We start from the raw sequence: 24,209 nt of genomic DNA on the forward strand, positions 1-24,209 counted from the left end.
AATTGAAAATTGAATAGGGATTATTATTTCCAATTACATCGTTAATGCAAGCTTATTGGTTCATTAATTTTAACATTAGAAGAGAACTTCCAAACCAGCAGTAATTCAAATATTTTTATTTTGGTCAAGAATGAAATAAAACATCAATCTCTGTCCAGTTGCAGCCTGTAAAAAAGTGACTGAAATAAGGCCCAGTATGAGTTGATATTTATCTATAGGTCTGGACATTTCTCTCATTTATTCTTATTTCCCAGAAAGCTTTGGGCTGCACTCTAGAAGTTAATTTTCTCTTTTACCTTCAGGCAGTGATTATGGGAGATAGATTTTTCTCCTGCACTTACATATCCTTAACCCTGCTGCTGATGCAAGACAAAATCAGTTGCTAGTTCCCTCTTCTGTTTTCTCCTTTGCTATTTCAGCCATGCAGAGACACTCACGTAATGAGAATTACCATAGCCCACATTTTGCTCTTCAGAATAACTGTACAATTTCCTTCCACCAAAGAAGGAAACCCAAAGTCACTGAGCACATACCCTGTGCCTTTGCTGGGAGGAGGGATACAGTGTGTCAGCTACACAGTGCACAATTTGAGGCAATGGTAGAAGCTCATTAGACCCTGGGGGCCTGAGAGAGGGCAGGAAAAATAACCCATCTTCAGTACTCTGCATTGAAAGGGTACTCCTTGTGATTTTTGCACCTGGAGGAAATCAAAGAGGAAAGATTACTCAAGGCTAAAATAATTAGTTAAAATAACATTAGTTAAAATATTTAACACTGTTGCTATGTAGAGCAACAGTGAGTGTACAGAGGAGCCTTTAAAGGAGGCTCTGAACTGAGTAACTGCAGAGTGAACCTAAGAGATCTGACAGTACAGAAACAGCCTACAGGACCATCAAGTTCCAGCTTTTTCTCTATTATTCAGGCACTGAACAGTGGTGGGACCAAGTTACTTTCTAAATAGAGTTAAAATTCACACTGCTTACAGAGACAGCAGCAGTTTCTGTGGCCTTGCAGCCAAGACTTTCTGTCTTGGTGCATATCTGCAAGCAGCTGTGCTTCACACTGCACAACATATGGTCATTCCCCACCACAACCACCTGTGTAAGAGCTGACACCAATTTATAATACCCCACAGAAAAAAATTACCCTAGGTTTAAAACTGCCTGGTGCTCATTTCTCCCATATGGACACAGCCAAACTAGAACTCTCATTTTGGAATTCCAGGCATACAAAGTTTCCTGGAGAATGGATTTACAATGAATATTACTTATACTCACCTTTCAGTCAATAAAGTGGAAGTATAACAACAGATGCTTCATGCCCAACATTATTTCAGATTTCAAAATATACCCAATTTAACAGCTATACCAGTTCCTGTGAGATCAGGATAAAGATCATTGAAAATGTAAGAGTTTGAAGGACACAAACTGTCACTTACGTGACCATTGCACAGATCCTCCAGTTTCTGTTTAAGCTAAGAAGGGTGGCCATCTCTTCTTTAGTCAGTTCAAAGTCAAACACCTAAAAAAGAGGAAACCAGCTGGATTTAACTTCTTTGAACAAATCAAATCAGAAGCAAGATTCACGAGATTAAAGAACAAGTTCATATCAGAAAGGATGCTGGGTACAAGTGATGGATTCATGAAATACAGAAAGGAAAAGAAATCTCTTTGGATTTTCCAGACTCTACTTCCCAGGCAGAGGGAAGAAACAAAAGAACAGGAGACACCATGTAAAGTGCCTGATAAGGTTATCAGCACACTGTTTCCAGCAGCTCTGTCTATTCTTCACTGTAGTTTTCACTGTAGCCCTGACTTCCAGACAGAGAAAAATCCCAGCCCTCTTGGGCTGCAGGAGGCCATGGCAAGGGTGATAAAGGATCCCTGCCAAGCCATCCCTGAGGGGCAGCCCCTGCTCACTCCTGATCCCTCACCTGGAAGTTCTCCACAATGCGTTGTGGGGTGACAGATTTGGGAATCGCAATCACATTTCTCTGGATCTGGAAGCGAAGGAGAACCTGCAAAAAGAGACAACTGAATAATCCCTCCTCCTGTTCCAACAGCTGTTTTCCCTGAGCTATCCCCACTTCTGCAGAGCTGCATTTCAAATAATCCCTGACCTTCCAGTCCAGGCTGCACTGCCTGGAGAGCAAAGAGGGAAGGGGTGGAAGCCCCCATGGAAGGTTGTGGTTTTTAGGGTAGTTAGGATAAGGGGTGAGAGACAGAGAAATCTTGATTTTATGTTTCAGAAGGCTGGTTTATTGTATTATGATATATATTATATTAAAAATGTTACACTAAAACTATACTAAAAGAACAGAGAGAAAGATGCATCAGAAAGTGAGACAGGAATAGAAAGGAATGTATAACAAAGGCTTGTGACTCCTGGAGAGTCTGACCCAGCTGCCTCCTTGATTGGTCACTAAGTAGAAATACCTCACATTGACCAATCAAGGAAGCACCTGTTGCATTCCACACCAGCAGATAATAATTGTTTACATCTTGAAGCTCAGGCTCTCAGCTTCTCAAGAAAAGAAAATCCTGACAAAAGGATTTTCCTAAAAATGTCGTAGTGACAGAAGGTCTCCTTTCCATTCTGGCTTTGGGCCACTCAATTCCTTCTCTTAGCACCCAGAAGTTGTGCACTATATACAAGGCTTTCATTCCTTCAAAAGGACTTGAGAAGTGACAACTGAAGATGAGTCAAGAATGTTTTCTTGACTGATGGCCAAAGTTAGTAGTAGGCAACAGAATGGACAGCCTGCACTGCTTGTTAACAAGACAAAAAAGCAGCATTGTTCACAGGCAACACCACAGGGGCTGTTCCTTTTCTTCAGACAGTTTTTAAATTGCTGTGTTTAAATTGTTTTTTTTTAAATTGCTGTGTTACAGGAAGGGGTATCCACTGTCTGGCACCTACCCACCTGTGCTGGGGTTTTGTTGTGCTTGGCTGCAATCTCCTTGATCTTGGGGTCATCCAGAAGGGAAGGTGCCTCTGGCTTAGAACTAGATAAAGTAGGGGAGAAAAGGATGAAACAACATAGAATCATCTCAGAAAGATTCTACCTAGCCCCATTAATAAAAAAAAAATAATATATATACACCTGCACCATTACTCAGTCATAAATCACATGAACCCACTTGGAAATTACCCATCAGGACGTCCAAGGGGACAGTATGCTGTCACAGTGATCCCTTTGGAGTGGCAGTAGTCAATCAGCTTCTCCTGGGAAAGGTATGGATGACACTCAATCTGCCAACACAGAAGCACAGACTGAGAGCTGTAAAACTACTGTAGTTTTCCCTTCCTCCAGAGGTTTTTCTGAATCCTAATTTCCTAATTAGAAGTTGCCTTCACCCCACCCTGCAGGTGGCCTATGTGACAATACAAGTCTATAATTCTACAGGGCACCGACTTTTATACTGAGTCTTTATGTGCTTTTTGGATTTTTTTCTGAGAGGCTGTATAAGAGTCAATCATTATGTCAGAATGATCCCTCATATGTGGACTCTTCATGCCTCCAGAGAGAACGGTTCCTAGGAAAACACTCCAAAGTTAAGTGTTTCAACAAGGTGAGACAAAAAGGAAATATTCTGGTTCTGTTCATATGAAGAAATGTCCAGAGAGAGGGATTTAGAGTACAAGCTCTGTCTACTTTGTTCTCCCTTTTCCCACCTCCGCATTCAACTGTAATCAGTTATAATCCCTGAAAACTATTCCCCTGCAGTCACTTGGCAGCTCACCTGATTATTTGCAGGTTTGTACTTCAGTCCTGGCTTGTTCAAGATTCTTTCAATCTGCTCACGGTTGAAGTTGGAGATTCCAATGGCTTTTACCAGGCCAGCATCCACCAGCTCCTCCATGGCCTGGCACAAAGGGGAGCACAGTCAGCACCAGTGTACAAGAGATTACTCCTTGTGTGGCTTCATTTTCCTTCATGGGCAAGGAAAGGCAAGTGTTTGGAGCTGCAAGGATTGTCTCCTGGGGGAGAGTGACCTCTGGTGCATTTGTGGCACGTCTTCCATCTCACCCAAACCCAAGGGCTCCTTTCTTGAGATGGCAGAAACTCACTCTCAGTTATTTTCACAAGGGAAATAAGGACAATCAGTGATGTGCTCTTGAGCCAGCATGCAGTGGGTAAGACATGACTGAACACATTTTTCCTGACGTGCTCTGTTTGTCTTCAAGGGAAGCACATTTTTAAAGGCTACCATGTGCTTCCGTGATTTCTTTCCAACTTATTCTGCATCCATGGCTGAACATTGTGCAGCTGCTGAAGCCAACAGCACTGCTGAGGACAGGAGATGTGACTCTTCCACTGGGGATTAACTCACCTCCCATGTCTGCAGGATGTCTGTGTTGCTGGGGATAGCCATGCCTTTGTCATCTGCAGGGAACAGCTCCTCTCCTGCCTGTCAGGGACAGAGAAAGTGCTTGAAAATCTCTTGACAAGTCCACTTGAGTGCTCACAGCCACAGTATCTTAAACTTCTAGTGCAAGAGTGCTGATTCTTGTCTACACTCAGTCATTTCTTCTGAGAAGTGGAAGGAATTTAAGGCATTTTTGCCAGTGACCATTCCCAGCAGAACAGGTTTTTCTGCTGGACCCTGGAAGTGATGGCTCACCCAAACAGCCACAGGGAAACAAACCAGTCCAAACTGCAGCCTCCAGTCTCACATGTGCTCCCTTCAGGGGCTGTTCTTTAGTTCCCACTTAGCAAGAACTGTTTTGTTCTTTTTCCAGGGGTAATCAACACTTTGGTCTACACAACACCAGATCTAATGAGAAGAGCTCTTGTGTGCCCTGATAGTTCTTCCATGACAACACTCAGGGTAAAGCCACCAACACCAGGAACGTTAGAAGAGCCTTTGTGTACAAGTTATGAAAAGATGCCAAGACTGAACTGTCTTTAGCAGCTGTTTGCTGCTGTCACCGTGAGACAGTTTCATTTTCATGGCTCTGTTCATAAAATGTTAAAGCATGCAAAAAAGATGAGTATCTCAAAGGCAACAGGTAGAATGGGGAGGGGTCAAACTGAGAGAGGACAGAAAGAAATAGTCAAACTCAGACATCAACTCCTTCACTGATCTTGGGGGGCCTAAACACTCTCACAGAAGTTTCACCTTTTAAATTCCTGTCTCAGTGGTACAACACTAAGGCTCCTACAAGCTAAGCCAGCTCAATCTGTACTGCATTAAGGACTTGGTGATTAAAGAGAGAGATGGGAAACAGAAATGCTTTCTTTTGCTCTCTGATTCTGTAGCACACAAAGGAAAATTGCAGAGAAGCAGCAAAAAGCAATCCTGTTCCCACAAGGGGTGATTTTGAGATGAACACATACTGGATTTGCAAGAGAACAGGAAAGCAGTCTGTCTTATGCTTGAAGCTGGGAGAGTTGCCTCTAGTTCCTCTAGATTTCAGGCCATCATTCCCAGGATCAAAGGGGTACACAAACAACTGCCTCTGGGGCACAGACCAAGAGCCTGAGCCACACCGGGTCAAGCTGAGCACCAGAGCAGTGCTGGCACAGATAACAGGCATGTAACTGTCAGCCAGAACAATTGTTGTGCTGTTAAGCCAGCCGCAGAAAACAAAGTTAAGGGCGTTGCTGCTACTGTACCTTGAAGCCAAAAGGCCAGTGGACAAGGTAGAGATCCAGGTAAGCCAGCTTCAGGTCGGCAAGAGTCTTCTGGCAGGCTCCCTTCACCAGAGGCTTCTCGTGAAAGGTGCACCACAGCTGGAGACAAAAACAGGGCAGACTGTGACCTCCTGGTGAAAGCTCTCGAGTGCTCTCCTGCACAGCACAGGAATGCTCCCTGTTCTTTGGAATGAGGCCTGCTCAGTGCTCTTCACACGCAGTGAGGCTGGGCTGTGTGGCAGCACAGGAAACAAGAGAACAGTATCAGGAATTAACTCATTCACATTACAAACGTCTCCAGTGCTACGGCGTTTAACTATGTTAAATGTTAGACCTTCCTACTGTAAAAACAGCACAGTCCACAATCCACGACCATCTGATCCATACCTTACTGACCACGAAGAGGTCCTCTCGTTTCACAGCACCTTCCTTGATTTTCTGCTGGATCCCCTCCCCAACTTCCTTCTCATTCTGGTACACATAGGCACAGTCGAAGTGGCGGTACCCGGCATCGATGGCAGCCATCACCGCAGCCGCCACCTTCCCTGGGGGGGACTAAAGGGAAAAAGGGCAGGACAGGTCTCGGTGAGGGATTCTCGGGTGCTGCCCCGTCCCGCAGCGCGGTGCCCACCTCACCTTCCATGTGCCCAGCCCCATGAGGGGCGCGCTGGCGGCGGCCCCGAGCCGCACGTACCCCGCCACGCCCGCCATGTTTGCCCCGCGCCAAGCAATCAGCGCTCTCGCTCCGCGCGAGCCCGCCGCGCCAACCAATCAGCGCTGCCGCTCCGCGCGAGCCCGCCGCGCCAACCAATCAGCAGCGGAGCCGCAGCCAATGGCGCCCGCAGGGGCTGTGGGGGCAGCCCGTGTGGGAGGGAGCTCGGACGTGAAGGAGCCCGGGCAAGCTCCGGGCGTTCCCCGGGAAAAGGGTGAAATTCCCTACGGAAAAATAAGGGCTGAGTGCTGGGGTGTCCCGGCCCGGATCCTGCAGGGATCAGCTCCTGCAGCGCCCTGTCCCTGTGCCGCGAGGTGTCCGTGCGTGTCCCCCTTGTGCCATGTCCCCGGGTGTTCTGACGCCCGCTCGGTTCCCTGAGAGTGACACCAACATGGGACACTTTCACTTTGGGGTGAGTTTGCGAGTAATTTTCGGAAATGACCAGTACAAATCACTTCCTTTAAAATGCTGAGGGAAAGCGTGCTTTAGTGTGTTTTCCAAGCTCCTGGAGAACGCTGAGTTTACAGCGATCGCCTTGTCTCTTTAGGGAGGCGCAGACCATATTTCAGAAGGAAACATAAAGTGTAGGAATAAACAGTATGGCCTTTTAATTTCACTTGAGAAACTGACTTTGCAATTTTGGAGAGCCAAAATACGCGGTGCAGATGGGGTGTTGAAAGTGCGATGCAAAAGAAATTAATTTATCAACAGGATCCTCCAAGTGCTCCCTAATAAACTGTCAGGGCTGCTTGGGAGGCTTTGCTGTTCGCTTGTGCCTGGAGAATTCCTTCAGGTACAAAATAAATCTGAAATGTGTACAATGGTGTGTTTTCCTCTAGATGTGTCTGCTGTGGGAGAGGCACCCAAGATTTTGCTGCTTCATGTAACTGAAGGCAGACAAGATAATTAGTTTTCCCTTTAATCTTCCCCCAGGTTTCTGGCAGCTCTGTCAGCTGTCCTCTGCAGGATGTGGTATTGCAGTTGAAGCACACAGGAGAGCTGGGCTGAGGAATACAATTTGCTCTTTCTCTACTTTCTTCTGTGAGCTGGTGTTCTCCTGTGAAGGTTGGTGCTTGTTTTTCCCAAGGCATACCGAGAGATACACTTTGGTGTTTTGAGAGAGGATTTTGGGCAGAAGGTTTTGTATTTGGCTTTGTTTGCCTTGCCCAGACCATGCCGATCCCCGGGAGGTGACACTTGCTTCTGTCCTGAAGGTGTGGCTGGGGTTGTCAGATGATGGCAGGGCCTTTGAGAAAGGAGCGTATGTTGGAACAGAATGTTTACGTTGCTAAATGGTGTGCATTGGTTCAACTTCCAGATGCTTGTTAAGGCAGGAATAAAACAGGGGGGGTAGAGATTTAATCTGATTTTAAGACATTGGCCTCTTTCTTACACTGAGTTCAGATCAAGCCAGGAGCATCCTCTGAGGTCCCACCACTCTGTCTGTGTCCTCTCAAGAGGCTTTTTTGGAAGATCTGTGATAATTCTTGTATTTGTCTGTTAAAAACAGGGCTGTGGCTGGTGAGGGGGGACAAGGTGTGTGCTGAGGGATGGCAGGGGAGAATGCTGAGTGCCCCGGGCAGGATCTGTGTCCCCACAGTGCAGGTGACTGCAACCCACCCCTCTGTGCATCTCTGAGTGGGAGGGATTTGGGTTTTTCCTACAGTAGACAGAAAACTTTCCACCAATTAGGTTTTTGCATTTTAAAGTTAATTTTATTGAAGATGTGTGACACCTCTGATGAAATTGTGGATCTCTGGGGTGTGTTTGTCAACATCTGGTTTCTGATGCAAGACTGAAGGCAACCAGTGAATAGCGGTGCTGTAGAAAATACTCTTTCCTTCTTCCAAAAACCCCACATGTTGTGGGATAAAGATGCCACGTCTTCACTGGCAGATGGCACCAGAGGTCTAATGAAGGTCATGTTACGAGCACCTTCAGTATTCTGCATGGAAAGGGTATTCCTTGAGGTTTTTGGACCTAAAGGGAATGAAAGTGGGAGTGTTATTTTCACCCGTGATCTAAATGTGATGCAGAGATATGTGGTGTGCGTGGAAGAGCCACCAAGGGAAGATCTGCATCACAGAGTTACAGCAAGAATAGGTGGAGAGACATCTTCCCCTTTCTCTAATGCACACAGAGATGAGTTGAACATCCCATTTTTTTTTTTGTAATTCAAGAGAGTTTCCTGAAAACTGAGAATTAAAAATTAGAATGTAGTTTCGTTTAAATTTTGTTTTGTTTTTAAAATGAAAATATTAAGCCCTCTCCTGACAATGTTATTTTTTTGGGACAAACCAAAACCAGTTGGAGTTTGAGTTGGCGTGACTTTAAAAAAAAAATGGAATTTCATGTTACCTGGAAGCTGTGGCACAAAATTCCTGGTAAAGAATATTCAGAATTTAAGATTTAGAAGAAAACAAGCAGCATCACTTACACGTTCATTTCACAGATCCTCCAGTTTCTGTTGAAGGTCAGAATAGTTGCCATCTCCTCTTTAGTCAGTTCAAAGTCAAACACCTAATTAGAGATACAAGTGGAAATCAATTCTTTGAACAAACCTAAGAGAAATACAAGAGCAGCTCCACACTGGAGAATCCATTTTCACACATGGACCTGAATGATGGAGAACAACTTGTTTTATGGACATCAGGGATTATTTGATGAACATTGCTGATTCTAGATGTTTCTGGCATGTTCCTGTGTGGTGATTCCAAGCAAGCTGTGCCTGCCCATCCATCCACAAGCCGTGGAACAGGGAATGATGTCATGTAAGGATTACTGATTAAACTCTCAAGGAGTAGGCCTGGGTTAACACTCAGTAGAGTGGAGTTAAGCAGGAAGAAGCCCAGCCCTCGTGCTGCAGGAAGCCATTGTGGCATTCACATTCTCTGAAAAATCCCTTTGCCCAGGATGTTGCTCCTGGGAAGCTGAGAAGCCTCAGAGGAAAAGGAAAACAATTCTTATCTAGTTTGCTTCTCCTGTGTTGTGCTCATGTGGAATGTGTTTGGAGATTGTTTACCCACAGGTGATTGTTCCATTGCATTCTGCTGTGGGTTGTTTTCACTCTTTGGCCAATCAGGGCCAAGCTGTGTCAGGACTCTGGAGAGAGTCACGAGTTTTCATTATTATCTTTTTAGCATTAAGTAAGCATCTTTTCCGTATTCTTTAGTTTAGTTTAGTATTCTTTAATATAATATAGTATTATAAAATAATAAATTAGCCTTCTGAAAACATGGAGTCAGATGCATCCTTCCTGCCTTTGTCGGGACATTCCCAGCAAATGCAATAGGCCATGGCAAGGGTGATAAAGGATCACTGCCAAGCCATCCCTGAGGGGCAGCCCCTGCTCACTCCTGATCCCTCACCTGGAAGTTCTCCACAATGCGCTGTGGGGTGACAGATTTGGGAATCGCAATCACATTTCTCTGGATCTGGAAGCGAAGGAGAACCTGCAAAAAGAGACAGCTGAATCATTCCTCCTGTTCCAACAGCTGTTTTCCCTGAGCTATCCCCACTTCTGCAGAGCTGCACTGTCGCATTCACATTTTCTGAAAAATCCCTTCACCCAGGAGTTTTCTCCTGGGAAGCTGAGAAGCCTCAGAGAAAAAGGAAAACAATTATTGTCTCATTTGCTTCTCCTGTGTTTTGCTTGTCTGGAATGTGTTTGGAGATTGTTTACCCACAGGTGATTGTTGCATTGGTTTCATGTGAATTGTTTTGACTCTTTGGCCAGTCAGTGCCAAGCTGTGTTGGGACTCTGGAGAGAGTCACGAGTTTTCATTATGATCTTTTTAGCATTGAGTAAGTATCCTTTCTGTATTCTTTAGTATAGTTTAGTATAGTATTCTTTAATATAATATAGTATAATAAAATAATAAATTAGCCTTCTGAGAACATGGAGTCAGATTCATCATTCCTCCCTGCCACAGGGCACCCTGTAAATACAATACTGCATTTCAAACCATCCCTGGCCCTGCAGTCATGGCTGCACTGCCTGGAGAGCAGAGAGGGAAGTGGTGGAGCCTCACAGGAAACCTCCCTTCCCATCCAGGTGTGGGCCAGTCCATTCCTTTTGTTTGCACCTAGGATTTTAGCAGTCTGTGCAAGGTTTACATTCTCTGCAAGAGGGCTTGAGAGGGAAAGTGACATCTGAAGGTGGTGGAGAATCTTTTTTATGGCCAAAGAGTTAATAGTGTGTCCTGGAGGTAATATAATAAAAAAATCTGCATTGTTAGGGAAAAATCATAGGAGTGCCACAATTCATGGGGAAGGGATAGAGGTTCTACCCTTTCTGGAACTCTGTTTTCCTACATTGGGAAGGAGAACTCACCTGTGCTGGGGTTTTGTTGTGCTTGGCTGCAATCTCCTTGATCCTGGGGTCATCCAGCAGGGAAGGATCCCCAGGCTTAGCCCTACACAGAGAGAACAAATCAATGGCAAGAAACCTGCACAGAAAGATTCAGCCCAGCAGCACAGACCTGTGTTTAAATAAGAAATGAGTATGTGTAGTCTCAGTGCTTCAGCCATAACCCCCACCAGCTCCCTGGCAGATGGCAAAGCAAATTTACCATGGTCTGTCAGGAGAGCCAAGGGGACAGTATGCAGTCACAGCCAGCCCTTTGGACTGACAGTACTTGATCAGCTTCTCCTGGGTGAGGTATGGGTGAGATTCAATCTGCCAACACAAAAACAAAGAGTCTGACAGTGGCAGAACTGCTGCAATATTGTCGTGCTCCATAAATCATCTCCAGATCCAATTAGCGGCTGCTTTTTCCCCTAATTTGACAGTGGCCTGCATGATTATACCCATTCTTAGTATAAGATCACCTATTTTGGTACAAAGTGCTTATACAGTTTTTGCTGGGGGGGTTTCACAAAGCTCATCTCTGGGTTCTTTATTATTCCAGAAAGGCTGTTTTCAGGGAAATTCTCCAGCATCCTTAAACAGTGCTTGAGCAAGGTGATACAAAAAAAAAAAAAAAAAACCAAACCAAAAAAAACCAAAAAACCATATCCAAGTGCTGTAATCTGAAATATCCATAGAGAGGGATTTAATTCTGTGTCTACTCTCTTCACCCTTTTCCCATCTCCTCATTCCACTGTAACTGGATCTTTGTAATCCCACAAATCCAGTCACCTGCAGTCACTTTGCAGCTCACCTGGACATTTGCAGGCTTGTGCTTCAGCCCTGGCTTGTTCAAGATTCTTTCAATCTGCTCGTGGTTGAAGTTGCAGAATCCAATGGCTTTAACCAGTCCACAGTCCACCAGCTCCTCCATGGCCTAAAACAGCAAAATCATCATCCAGTGTGCAAGGCAGATGATGAAGAAGGAAAATGATGGTGATGAAGATGATTAGGGAGAACATGATGATGTTCTTCCTAATGTGACTTGTTTCCCACCACAAGCAGCACAAAAGAACTGTTTAAAGTTGCAAAGTTCTCTGAGGGAAAAGCAGGTGCTGGCACATTAATGCCACCTCACCCAAGCCCAAATTCTCATTCCCTGAGTGTGTAAAAATTCACACTGAGTTGCATGAGGAGAAGAATGATGATACTCACTAATCCACTGCTGTGCAAGCATTGGAGGGCTGTCCCACACATTATACCTGATCTCAACCTAAAATTTCTTATTTATGTGAAATCCGTTTGAGGAACTCAAGAAAGGCACAAGAACTGTGGTGAAAACAATTGTGCAGTTGTTATTGTTCCACAGTGAACTTTTTCTAGCTTCAGTCTGGTGTGCAGCTCCACTGGAAGTGCTTGTGCAGCTCCACTCAAGTAAGACACTCAGGAATAACCAGGGACAGGTTAAGCATGCACATTATGAAAAGCTATTTTGTACTGCCTTAAGTTCCTTCCAGCTAATTTTGTGTGAGCAAGACAACAGTTCTGAAGGTATGGAAGCATGGCAAAGGCTGATGAGGACAGAGCACACATTGCTCTTCTGCTCTGGCTGAACTTACCTCCCACGTCTGTAGAAGATCACTGTTGCTGGGTATGGCCATGCCTTTGTCATCTTTGGGAAACAACTCCTCTCCAGCCTGTTAGACAGAGAGAAAAGGCTTGAAATAATCTCTGCTGAGACATTAGCTGTGTACAATCACCCAACAAGGATGTAAGGAGCTAAAGCTAATACTGCATTAAAAAAAAATCAAGTAATTCTCACCATAACTTAACTAGTTCTTCAGTCACTTCTTAGTTCATGCATTTTTGTCATCTAGTACCCCAGTGAAGGTTTCTACTGGACCCTCTGAAGTGATGAGCCACAAAGTGCATGCAGGGAAGTGGTTAAATAACAGAGCAATATTCTGGAGCCTTACATGAGTTCACTTCAAGTATTGTTCAAGTAAGTTTCTTTAGCTGTTTTTAGAAAGCTCTGTGGAGGATTGACTTTGGCCCTGTGAACACAGACATTTATACTGGAGTGCATCTGCTGACACATGTCCCATGAGGAGGCTCACTGGTGAAATTGCTGTATTAGAAAATTTAGAACAGCCTGTAACTAGAGAGTATGGCCAAAGTATTTTGAATTATTGGAATTATCTAAATGCCACTATATTGTGCAGTTTCACTTGACAACTTTGTCCACATAAAGCTAACGAAAAAAATATTGGAGGAATGGAGTTGAGCTCAAAAGCATAAGGTAGAATAGAGATTTTGATAGGTGTATTTTTGAAATCCAAAGTCTGTGAAACAACACTAAAGCTCCTAACAGGCAAGGTCAGCTCAATCTGTACTGTACTAAGGATTTGGTGATTAAAGAGAGAAATGGGAAATGAAAGTGTTTACTCGCACCATGTGATTCTGCAACCTGCAGAGGAAAGAATTCCTGTCAGGCATCAAACTGCACCCCTCTGTCCCAGGGGCTTTTCTTTCAGCAGAGCACTCCTTGGGTTTGTAAAGGAAAGGCAAAGAGGCACAGCTTTTGTTTGCAGCCAGAGGCCTGACCTTGCTGCTGGGGCTGCCTCTCCGTTATCAGCAGGGCAGAGGACGCTGTGCAGGAGCGCTCTGGGGCAGAGATCAGGGGCACAGCAGGGCAGGGTGGGCAGCACCGGGGCAGTGCTGGCACAGCAGGCACGGGCTCTTTCTGGAGCAGCAGTGGTGCTGCAAGTGCTCCTGGCACTGCTGAGCTCTCCCAGGAGTGAGCCTTGCTGCTACTTTACCTTGTAGCCAAAAGGCCAGTGGATGAGGTACAGATCCAGGTAATCCAGCTTCAGCTTGGCAAGACTCTTCTGGCAGCCTTCCTTCACCAGATGCTTCTCATGAAAGGTGCACCACAGCTGGAGACAAAAACAGGGCAGACTGTGACCTCCTGGTGAAAGCTCTCGAGTGCTCTCCTGCACAGCACAGGAATTCTCCCTGTTCTTTGGAAGGCGATGTGGAATGAGACCATCCTAGTGCTCTTCAGCTGTGGCAAGCTCTGGGCTGGGCCTGGCCTGTGACTCTGGGGGCAGTGTCAGTGCCAGTCTCTGGTTCCATGAGTTCACCCATCATTTGTGCTACCCTTTTTCCCAGGATCTGCCTTGGCAGTAGAGGGCTTTCAGAGGCACTGCTGTGTCTGAGTGTTGTTCTTGAGCATGCACAGACCTCTGCACTGCATGTAGCAGGCAAAGCCAGGAAGGTATAAGACAAACCACAAAGAGTGGTTGCCACCAACCTCAGGTAAGAAGTAAGTCCTGATTCGTGCTAAGAAGCCTGATTTTTGTAATAAGAAAGAAAACCCACCAACCCCACCTTCCCTGGGACACATGCTGAGCAGATTACAGTGTCCCAAGGTGCCCAGAACCACTCCTCCCACGGCAGGGACACCCCTTTGGCAGTGCTCTGAGCCCAACTGCTGGAACAAGCACCAGGCAGGGACAGCCTGTGTGCTCTGCTGTGCCATAGCATCACCAGGGTGTCATTAGCAAGCTGCTAATGACACAGAGTGGTCTCTCACCTCTGCATCACTACCTGGTCCTCTCTGCCTTTTTCTGCTTCCCTTGTTTTCCACTAATCCATCCCCCAGGACTGCTGGGTCACCACAGCAGGATGCAGACACAGTGTATCCTTCCTAAGCCTCCCTGCAGGATGGGGTGAAGCTGTAAGCTTGTGTCAGGAGAGACCTGAATGCTGTTCTCATTTCTTTTATCCTGCAGCATAAAGTTTGTCTCCATTACTTACCTTCCTGCTAGGAGAACACTCTACACAAAGCATTCCCTCAGCTGTGCCCCAGGCTGCAGGATCATTGGATCCTTACCTTGGTGACAATGAAGAGATCTTCTCTTTTCACAACACCTTCCTTGATTTTCTGCTGGATCCCTTCCCCAATCTCACTCTCATTCAGGTAGGCGTAGGCACAGTCAAAGTGGCGGTACCCGGCATCGATGGCAGCCATCACTGCAGCTTTTACCTGCCCAGCTGGAGACTGGAAAAAATGCATAAATATTAAGAATCTCAAAACAGTGCTTGTTAAAGACCTGTATTCTAGCAAAATAAAACCAGGGAAACCATGTTAGGGAAAGCAATTCCCCCACCCCCAGTCCAGGTTGGTGGTTTTTTTTCCTTTAAAAGAAAGGAATGTTTATATCTTGCAGTGATAAACATGGACTCCAGGGCTGGAAATCAACCTCTAGCCATTTAAATGTTCCTCCACTCCAACTCACTCTCAGCCCGACAGCCAGGCAGAGCAGAGCCCCAGGCACCAGGACAGCTGTCCAGAGCTGGACCAGGGGCACTGCAGTTTGTGCCTGGGAGCTCTGCAGTGCAGGTGCTTCACCCCGTAGCTCTTACCTTCCAGGTGCCCAGCCCCACGAGGGGCATCTTGGCAGTGGTGTTTAGCTGCACGTAGGTTGCCATGGTCCTGCTCTCACTCCTGGTTGCCTCACCACAGCTGCCTCTTGCCTGTCTGGTTTAACAGTGGTCACTGGCCAGGGCAGGGGACGATGCTAGGGCGTCACCGGTGCTCTGGGTCCTCCCATATCTGGCAAACAAGGCTGTGGCTTTTTCCCTGTACACCCGGCTCACAAAGGTTAATGTGAAAGCTGAAATCAATTAAAAATTGACGGGGTGATTTACTTGGGGCGTGGCAGCGGTGCGCCCTGCGGACTTTCCCTTATCAAAAGATAAGGCTTGAGGGCAGGTGTGTCCTGATCAGGCTGGTGTTTCTGCTGGGATCAGCTCCTGCAGTGCCCTGTCCTGTCCCCGTGTCTCTCTTGTGCCACGTGCTGAGGTGTTCTGACACCCTGATGCAGTTCCCCCCACAGATTTCCCGAGAGAGAAGGTTTCGTTCAGTGCAAGAGCCCAGGTTTCATTCCTGCCCAGTCCCAGGGCAGGCTGTGATGCAGAGGCCCCTCGCTCCCAGAGCTGCTCCCTCGCTGCTGGGTGTGTGAGGGTGGGCTGAGCTCTTGGCTGGAGCAGCGTGTCCCCACCACAATGGTGGTGGCCTGGGCTGGTCTCCCCTTGATGGAGCCTTGTCACCTTGTGTGCTGATGCTGGAGAAACCTCAGGGTGAGGTTGCAGAGGAAAGAGTTCCTTTTCACCCTCTCCAAAGGTGTTGGCAACCACTCCTCAGGCTGAAAAGTGAGGCACAGTGTAGAACAGGGAAGTTCACACAAGGCATGCATGCCAAACGTAGAGAAGTAAAATTAAGTCCCTGTTTTTCCCCATTCTTAACAGGATCATCCCCCTGGTAAAATTCCAGAACTGCCTTTTCCTTTTTTCTTTTCTTCATTTCTTGTTTTATTATTGTGGGCAGCAGGCATATCTCTATGGGTTGTTTTTTTAGCAGCCAGTGCAGTCATAAAGGAGTTTAATAATGCAATGACACGTGAGTGTAGAAGAGAAAAGGTGTCCTGTAGCCTCAGGATCATTGTGGATGCCATATATCATTACTGCCACAAGCTAACACACCCTTTAGCACAAAACCAGAGCAGGATCCAGGGTGGATGGATGTGATTTAATGTTTGCACACACGGGGGCAGAGTTAAACTTGTGTGTGGCCACTGCTTTTGCATTTCTTCAGTCTTAACTCAGCAGATTGAATTGGGTATTGTATTCCTTGGATTTTGTAATAATGAGAAGCTGGAAAGTCTCTCTTCCTCTGCCTCTTTTCCTAAAAAAGGATAAGAAGAAAAGAAAAGCGAAAGGTGGCTTACATTTGTAATAAATAGACTTGAAAATTTTCTGGTAGGGACTCAAAAGATACAAACCTGGGTTTAAAGAGGAAATTAGCCAGTTATCACTAACATATCAATTTTCTGAATTGTCTGATCCTTAAATTAAAGACACAAAAAAGAATTTCCTTTTCCCTGCTGTCTTTTGCACTGAAATCTATGAGACAATCTCCTGTTTCAACTCACCACTTGTCTCAAAGATGTTCCAAAACTTGCACTTTTAAGTACTGTTATGCACGTGGAGGGGAAATCAAGTCTGTTTTCTCCCTCCTGTTAACAAGGCACTTACCTTCAACATTTATGTGCGGGGAGAAGCAGGAGGACTATCTAAAATTTAATATGGTTGGATTTACTACACCTGGGAGCACTCTGCTGTGCTCAACAGCTCCAGCTTGTTTTTGACTGCAGCTGCCTGTGGGGACTGTGGGCCATGTGCAGCTGGTGGGAAGCAGTGTGCCGTACAGACCTGGGTTGTTAACTGCACATTTGCAGCCAGAGGCTGCTTCCATTGGGAAGTTTGCCATGGATTCAGCAGCATGGAAACCAGCCATTTGTTAAAATGTCTGCCAACAGTGCCAGCTCTTTGTTCTGCCAGTGCAGCACCAAACTCTGTCTAACCTATTCTGCAGGTTGGCCCTGGTGTGCTCGGAATGGCTGCACGTTGTGATTTCAGCACTGTTTCCCAGTGCCTCATCCCCAGAGATGCCCTGTGTTCCCCCTGCAGCTCACAGTGCAGCAGCAGGGGTGGCTCAGCAAAATGGGGAGAGAAAATTCCTCAGCTCTGCCTCCCAGTGTTGGCCTGGCCGTGCTGGACTCTGGGGGACAAACCAAGAACAGAAAGAGGAAGAATTGACCTTTTCCTTCTTCCCAAAGACACTCCCCAGTCTGTAGTGTAAACCAGTGAGCTCAGGAGGTGCTGGGATATCATGCAAAGCTGAGAAAGTAGCTGTTCAAAATGGACTTTTTATACTTTTTCTCACTCACTGCACGCCACCCTCTGGAGCAAGATGGGCTTTCCAGAAGGAGTAGTCACAGTCTGACCTTTCCAAGCAGTGGGCACACCAGAGACCTGAAACAACATATTTTGGGTTCTGAGAAAACCCAGCCAGTTGTGTTCTGAAGCTGGAGTAACTTTTACTGTTACAAATAGAGGAAAGGGGAAAATCTGAGGAACATAAAGTTGAAACTACCCTGAAGAGGAACCTTTTAACTTAGCAGAACTGCAGGAAGCTACAGTTCTTGAGAACTACATCAAATGAGGTGGTGGTTTGGTGATAAAGAGAAGTGTAACTTGCCAACAAGTGGGTACCTGAGGGTAAACAGGACAGGAAGATAGAATTAATAAAACTGTCAGGCAGTGGGGAGCATACCCCTGGAGGCAGTGGAGGAGGTGTTGACAGCAGACAAGGGCAAAACAAGGCATGTTCATGATATTCCCAAAGAATAATATAGTTACATTTTCTTCTGAGTCTTGTCTACATGAAAATCTTGCACTGTTTCATTATGCTGATGCAAATGCCTTTTTTGGACACATATCAGTTGAAGTATGTTGTGTATTGATTTAGCTTAAATCCCTTCCTTACCACTTCAGTTAAAATAGTAGAAACTACTCCAGCAAAATAACATTCATCCTCCTAAAGACTTCACATTAATTTAACAGCATCAGCTTTTGAAATGGTTTAATTAAACTGCAACTTCCTTGCACAGGCCAGGACTGGTTGCTGTGGAAGCAGAAACATGTCAGTGTCTTTTGTGTCTTTTCTTTAACTTGTAAAAAGAAACCTTCTGATCGCAGGCTGGAGAGGTGGATTAATGTGGGACTGGCAAATACTTTGCTTGATTTTCTCTAGGTCAAGCCCTGTAAAAAGAGCAGGTACCAAAGCATCAGCCCAGACCAAACCTTCTCAGTTGTTTCTGTGGGAGAATGGGCTTTGTAATGAGGGGATAGGCAACCTCAATTAAATAGGAAGAACACCGTGGCCAGCATCCAAACCCATCTCATCTATAAATGGAAAATTTGCCCATCCCAGACCTACATTCCTGTCCAGTTCTGTTGGTAGGCATGGTTATCACAGGAATGGGATTTTCCTTTCTCCTGTATGCAGACTGTAGGTTTTCCAAAGCTCACAACTTCAGAGAACAGTTGACTATTTTTCTTGCCAAGTAGAGGCTCTTGTTCTCATGGAAAAATATTTTCATGCTTCCTTTCAAGTTTCAGCAGTAAGCCATGTCTGGTTTTGACAAGGAAAGGGATGCTTTGAATGTTCTAAGAGTGGAGGAAGAGATATGTTTTCCTTTGAAAAAACACAAAAATTTTGAAAAACGTTGGAAACATTTTCCTCATGCTTGAAAAACAAAACAAAATGAAGCACGCAGTAAAACCAATGAGTTCATCTTGATTAGGAACAACATGAAAAATACCACGGTGGAATCTGTACAGCTAGAGCTGAATAGAAATTGCTTTATAACCTGAACTCGTACACAACAGGGGAGCCAGATTGTTTTAGCTGACTGAGTTACTCAGGAGCAGAACCTCATGTGGTGTTTCTCCCGTCACATGGCAGGACCCGTGGGCAATCTGGACATTTAGCGGGGATGTGGAAGGTCCAGTGATTGCCACACAAGTTGGGCTCATTGTCCTTCACTAATCCATGGCTGTGCAGTTACTGCGCTCTGTGCTCTAGGTCTGCTCTAGGGTTGGTCAGATGGGCTCCTGCACTCTCAGCATCTGTCATTTCCAGAAGGAATTCAGGATGTGCAGGGAGGAGGCCGTGAGCTGAACACTGTTCTAGCACGACGCTTCCAGCAATGGTCTTGGCTGGGGACTCTGCTTGTCCTGCAAGCAGGACCTGTGTGGAGCCCCAGGGGCTGGGAAGAGATGGTGGCCACGTGCGGGCTGCTGCAGAAGCCAGGACAATTGGTTTGGCCTGTGTGTGCTCCCAGCTGTGCCCCCAAAACTACGTGCAACCATAAGAGCAGATAAAGTGGCTTCTTCATCTCTACAGTTTCTGTATCTTGAGAGGGGCAAGAAGCCTTGATCCAGCAGCACGGGCCTCATTTTGTGGTGTCTTTTAGAGACATTATACCCTTCCCCAAAAAGAACACAGGTTGTTGCCAGATGTTATCTACTTCTGCAAATTTCTTCTTAAGAAGAGCAGGACCTTAGTGCCCATTTTGTCCCTCACACATCCCTTGTATTGATCTTGGCTCAGTCCCTTGTTTGACACATTACAGATGCAGACTTGTTCAGGGAAGAATAAGGACAACAATATTGAATGTTTAAACAAGTACTTGACCCATCCAAAATGTTGCATGTTGGATGGTGCTGAAGCAGAAAAGTCTCTTTCTTTGTAAGATAAAAAGGAGATGCTGAATTACAGGCAAAATATTTTTTTCCTGGCCCTTCCATGGATAGCTAGATCTGGTGACAGTATAGAGGAATAGACTAATTCTGAATAGAAAAAGAGTGGAAGTCAGGCACAACATTATTTAAGTGAATGGTTTTCCATGTAAGTAAAACAGATGAAAATTAGAATTGAAAAGCTTTGGGAAGTTGGATATTCTGACTCCCCATCATGCATGATTTATTAGTCCTGTCTGACTTTCCACTCATGCTGCTTTTTTGTTAAAGAAATGAGGCAGGGTGGAGGGGGAGGAAGCATGAATTGACTTGTGATACACAGCTATTTATTTAGCAACCTAACTCCTAAAGTTTCCTGGGAAACAATCCTGTAAAAGAGAGGCCTGATTTTGTCGCTTTTTACGGTCAGGAGCAGCCCCAGTGAATTCTGAGGAGTTACAGTAAAAGTAGAAGAACAGTGTGACTCAGTCCTTCTCTTGAGATTATCAAACCATGACACATGGGACAGACTTTTTATGTAGGAAGCTCATTTTTTGTGCTCCATTCAAAACCAAACTGAACTTCTGCCAGTCTAGTTTTGTAAACTGCTGTGATGCAAGGGAGCCACATACCATGGACAGAAACATGAGAAAGGTCTTTGTGATTTGTAGAGTGTTTGTGAGAAAACAAACATCATAAATGCAGAGATAACTCTACACACACATCAACAAGGTGTTAGTTAACCCATGGTTCATTGTAACATGGAAGTAAAAGACTAGAGAGCAATTTTTTTTTGAGGTGAACCAATCATTTTTCGTAGCAGGACATTAATACACATGAACTGGAGTATGTGTGGTGTGTGTTTGTTGTTCTCACCATTCTCTGCAATGACACTGAAGTTCCCATTTTTCCCTTTTTGGTTGTATTTGCCCAGATTGTTATGTGCTGTCATCATGCTCTAGTATCAGCACTATCCAGTCTGTTTTCAAAATAACTTATCATGACTAGACACCACCCTGCTGCTTTCTTTTTTTCAAAGCCCTTTAAAATTATCTCTTCCCAGACAGTTCCTTACTGACGTCTGGTGTCTGGAGCACTTTGTTTATCATGGGGGGAAAAAAAGCAGATTAATCACAGGATTTTCTTTGCTTTTGATGCTGCTACAAGAAGTTATTTTGTACAATACTGTGACTAGAAACCAGTGAAATGCTCCAACCCAAAATCTGAAATGTAAACCCCTCCCAACCCACAAAGTTTAAAAGTGAACCTTGTAAATCTTCAAATTGTGTCTCTGGCTCTAGAAATGAGAAAACTTTTGATTGTGAGAAAGAATTTTGTTTTCTCAGCCATTGATACCTTGTAAAACTTTTTTTTTTAGAGGCATTTTTGAAGACTAGAACTGTATTCTTGAGGATTTCTTCAGAACATTGTGTTCCACACACTTTTTGGGGTGTTCTAGGCACCTGCTGTGCTGAGGTGTTTATTTGAAGATGACAGTGTAATGGTTATAAGGGCATGGAGAGTATAAGCTTTTTTCCCATGCATATGTTCACAGCTTGGGACATGCAGAAATAAAATAATTTTTTTTTTAGTTAATATTTCAGAAGACATGACAGAGGTCACCTTTTTTTACTTCAGAATAACATTACCAGTACCTAGCCATTGGGATTACATAAAAAATTCAGTTCCCACTTCAGGTTTAGAATATGATGCCTCCCAAAGCAGCTTCCCTCCATCTGTTTTGCATATAATGAGGGCTTTTATGTATTTTCTTCCTCCTTCTCAGCCATTTATTTTGTATTAACGATTCAGAAAAACTTCTGCACTTACTTAAAGACTAAAGCTCTGATTCTGGTGACAAATGCAGGGTTATTTAAATGCTTACATACTCTTTTTTTTTTTTTTTTTTAACAGATTTTCCCTCCAAGTAATGCAGTTAGAGAGAGAGAGAGGGAAAAGAAAAAAAAGGTAGAGTATTTCATTTTCTCTTCACATGGACTTACACTTCTGGTTTTGATATAAAGAGAATCGACTGAAGTAGTGTATTGCCTCCATACCCAAACAGGATGAAAGCCCCACTGTGTTAAAACACTAAAGCAGCATTGTATTACTATTAAGCAGGTGTCAAACAGTGCCTAAACTAGTAAAACAAAAGGTGAAAAAGGGGCTTTGCTAAGGAGCTTCAATTGCAGTTGGGTGGCTGCCTGGTGTGCAAGGTGTGCCTCGCTGCTCTGTCAGGTGCACCCCCAAGTTTGAGGTAATCCTAGGCTTGGTTTAAGATGTGGTGGTGTGATATGTTGACAAGTAGGGGTAGGTGTGTGATGAAAAATTCCCCAGGCACAGGCGTGCTCGAGCCAAGGAAATGCTGAGCACCACGTGTGTGGGTACTGCAAGAGGGGTGAGAGGCTCCAAGAGAGGGGAGGGAGCCTGGCACCTCCCTGCCTGCTCCTGCTCCCCGAGCTCTGGTGGAAAAAGGTTCACTTTCCTTGTGTTACAGACTGAGCTCTGGTGTGGAGACATGTGTGAAGAGATGGGTTTAGGCAGGGTCATTTTACAGTGTTGTAATTCTGAATGCTCAGGAGGCAATAAGGGGGTTTTTCTCTTTGTAGTGTGTTATACTCAGAGCTTTCTTCGGCAGGTGGAAACGGGCCATCATCAATAGAACAGGAATGTGAGACAACAGCGTGGATAGCAGACAGTATCTAGGTCTTCTGTAGGGGAAAAAATGTCAAGTGTTGAAAATGAATGGGTCTGCACCCCAGAAAAAAGGTGAGGGAGGATTCCCCATCTGGGTGGCAGAGAGAATGGGCTGGGAAGGAGAAGGGAGGGTTTAGAAAAGGAGACAAATTCATGCAGTAGGAAAACACACAGGAGAACTTACAGAGAGAGGGCTTCAGCGTTATTAAAGAGTGCAAGGACTTGATTACAGAACTTTATTTTGAGCATGAAATTATTAATGAAGACAGATCATGCATCAAATAGTTGTAAACAAAGAACTCGGGGTTTTCTGGAAATTAAAACGGGTATGTCTGCAATGCTCTGCGGCAAACACTGCATCTGGCTTTGAACAAAGTAACTATTCTGTGAGACAGTTCCAAGGGCATAGTCAGTGAAGAACTGCTCCTGTTTGCCACAGTTTTAATCAATCATTAATCAGCCTTTCTTCTTTCCAGTTCTGTTTTCTTCTGCTTCTGCCTTGCTCAGCTCCAGGCCTTTATTCAGAGTGGTGCAGTTGCACTGGTGCCCTGGCATTGAGGAAAGGAGTTTCCGGGACTAATTCTGCCACAAACATTCCAGCTAAATGCAACAGCCTGGAAGGGCTCCAGAGCAGAGACCCTGAAAAACACAACCCAGCTGGTCTGAGAGATAATAGCTGCCAAGTGAGTGTAGCTGTCTGCGAGGAGTCACGCACAGGGATGTGGCTTTGACTCTTCTGTCCTTGGATATTTTGAAATGTGAATCAAAGTCATTAGGCTGCTTTTGCCATGCTAATGAAATGGTCTTGCCTAAAGACTAAAGGAGACACAAATCTGTTTTTAATGGCCATAAAGGTTCTGGATTGTGGCATGGGTTACTGTCTACTCACTCACAACTGCATAGTGGCATAGAATGTTTCTTTCTGCTAATTGCATTCTTACAGTCCTGATATTCAAGAAAAGACATTTTTCCTTCTGTCTCTAGGAATTTTGCCTCTATTCCTTACAAAGTCAGTAGACCAGTGTGCCTGAGGGCATGGTGACTGCAGGTGTGTGGTTGTGCACAGCTGGGTGTGGATATGGGAGCATTTCTCTTCACCAGCTTGAGCTGATGGGTGACAAATCAAACTCTTCTACACTGTGAATTTGAATATTGCTTTGATTACATAGGCTGCACTGGTTTATACTCTAAGTTTTGGTTTAGACAAACCTGACAGAAATGAAATGTAGTTGTTAATATTAAAGTTGGTGGATGAGGTAAAAAGGATTTTATGTATAACTGTAAAGAAAAATGCACATCCAGTAGAAATATTCTGCAGAAGCAGCAGATTTTATTGTGATTCTGTGGTGAGGTCAGGAATAGCTCTATCAGGAAAGGCATTGAGAGTGTTCTCCCTGAGATGCAGAATGCTTTCTGGAGCTTCCCAAATGAATGAGGAACAAAGTGCAGCAGCCACCAAAGAGATGCAGATGCTGCTCACCAGCAGCCTGGCCACCCCTACCACACAGTGCTGTGAGCCCGGCAAAGCAGGTTTCATCTGGATTAGCCTTCTTTCCCACTGACATCTTAGGATCTGGATATCCCTGTAACTGTAAAATTAAACACCCTTTCTCCTCACAGCACACTAGAGACATTATTTTAATACCTCTGCCCAGTCACTTTTT

At 45.0% G+C, this 24,209-nt stretch overlaps 2 protein-coding genes and 1 long non-coding RNA gene across 3 annotated transcripts; 1 reads left to right on the top strand and 2 right to left on the bottom strand.

Annotated features, from left to right (window-relative positions):
- Window positions 1-100: 100 nt before the first annotated feature.
- LOC119707857 (aldo-keto reductase family 1 member B1-like) lies at window positions 101-6,368 on the bottom strand. Its single transcript, XM_038153432.1, has 10 exons — window positions 6,275-6,368; window positions 6,026-6,193; window positions 5,621-5,737; window positions 4,335-4,412; window positions 3,744-3,866; window positions 3,152-3,252; window positions 2,924-3,005; window positions 1,934-2,017; window positions 1,439-1,521; window positions 101-697 (listed from the first exon to the last, which is right to left on the bottom strand). Exons 1-10 carry the CDS (start codon window positions 6,347-6,349, stop codon window positions 655-657), a joined length of 954 nt encoding a protein of 317 aa, XP_038009360.1. The 5' UTR covers window positions 6,350-6,368; the 3' UTR covers window positions 101-654.
- Window positions 6,369-6,486: 118 nt separating this feature from the next.
- On the top strand, window positions 6,487-24,097 carry LOC119707865. Its single transcript, XR_005258897.1, has 3 exons — window positions 6,487-6,762; window positions 7,284-7,415; window positions 21,763-24,097. It is a non-coding gene; the product is annotated as an uncharacterized LOC119707865 (long non-coding RNA).
- Window positions 8,044-15,317, bottom strand: LOC119707859 (aldo-keto reductase family 1 member B7-like). Its single transcript, XM_038153434.1, has 10 exons — window positions 15,127-15,317; window positions 14,594-14,761; window positions 13,518-13,634; window positions 12,318-12,395; window positions 11,513-11,635; window positions 10,922-11,028; window positions 10,684-10,765; window positions 9,719-9,802; window positions 8,788-8,870; window positions 8,044-8,330 (listed from the first exon to the last, which is right to left on the bottom strand). The coding sequence occupies exons 1-10, from the start codon at window positions 15,190-15,192 to the stop codon at window positions 8,288-8,290; spliced, it is 951 nt and encodes a 316-aa protein (XP_038009362.1). The 5' UTR covers window positions 15,193-15,317; the 3' UTR covers window positions 8,044-8,287.
- Window positions 24,098-24,209: the final 112 nt, after the last annotated feature.

Source organism: Motacilla alba, chromosome 1A, assembly GCF_015832195.1.
Source record: "Motacilla alba alba isolate MOTALB_02 chromosome 1A, Motacilla_alba_V1.0_pri, whole genome shotgun sequence".
Taxonomy (NCBI): Eukaryota; Metazoa; Chordata; class Aves; order Passeriformes; family Motacillidae; genus Motacilla; species Motacilla alba.

What these genes read in the sequence shown, in the direction of transcription:
- LOC119707859 (XM_038153434.1), bottom strand. Translation starts at nt 15,192, where the DNA reads ATGGCAACCTACGTGCAGCTAAACACCACTGCCAAGATGCCCCTCGTG. An exon ending in ACTGGCCTTTTGGCTACAAG is followed by an intron (nt 12,396 to 13,517) that starts GTAAAGTAGCAG and finishes TCTGTCTAACAG; the next exon opens with GCTGGAGAGGAGTTGTTTCC. An exon ending in GCATTGTGGAGAACTTCCAG is followed by an intron (nt 8,871 to 9,718) that starts GTGAGGGATCAG and finishes ATCTCTAATTAG; the next exon opens with GTGTTTGACTTTGAACTGAC.
- LOC119707857 (XM_038153432.1), bottom strand. Translation starts at nt 6,349, where the DNA reads ATGGCGGGCGTGGCGGGGTACGTGCGGCTCGGGGCCGCCGCCAGCGCG. An exon ending in CCCCTTGGACGTCCTGATGG is followed by an intron (nt 3,006 to 3,151) that starts GTAATTTCCAAG and finishes TACTTTATCTAG; the next exon opens with TTCTAAGCCAGAGGCACCTT. An exon ending in ACAACAAAACCCCAGCACAG is followed by an intron (nt 2,018 to 2,923) that starts GTGGGTAGGTGC and finishes CTCTTTTTGCAG; the next exon opens with GTTCTCCTTCGCTTCCAGAT.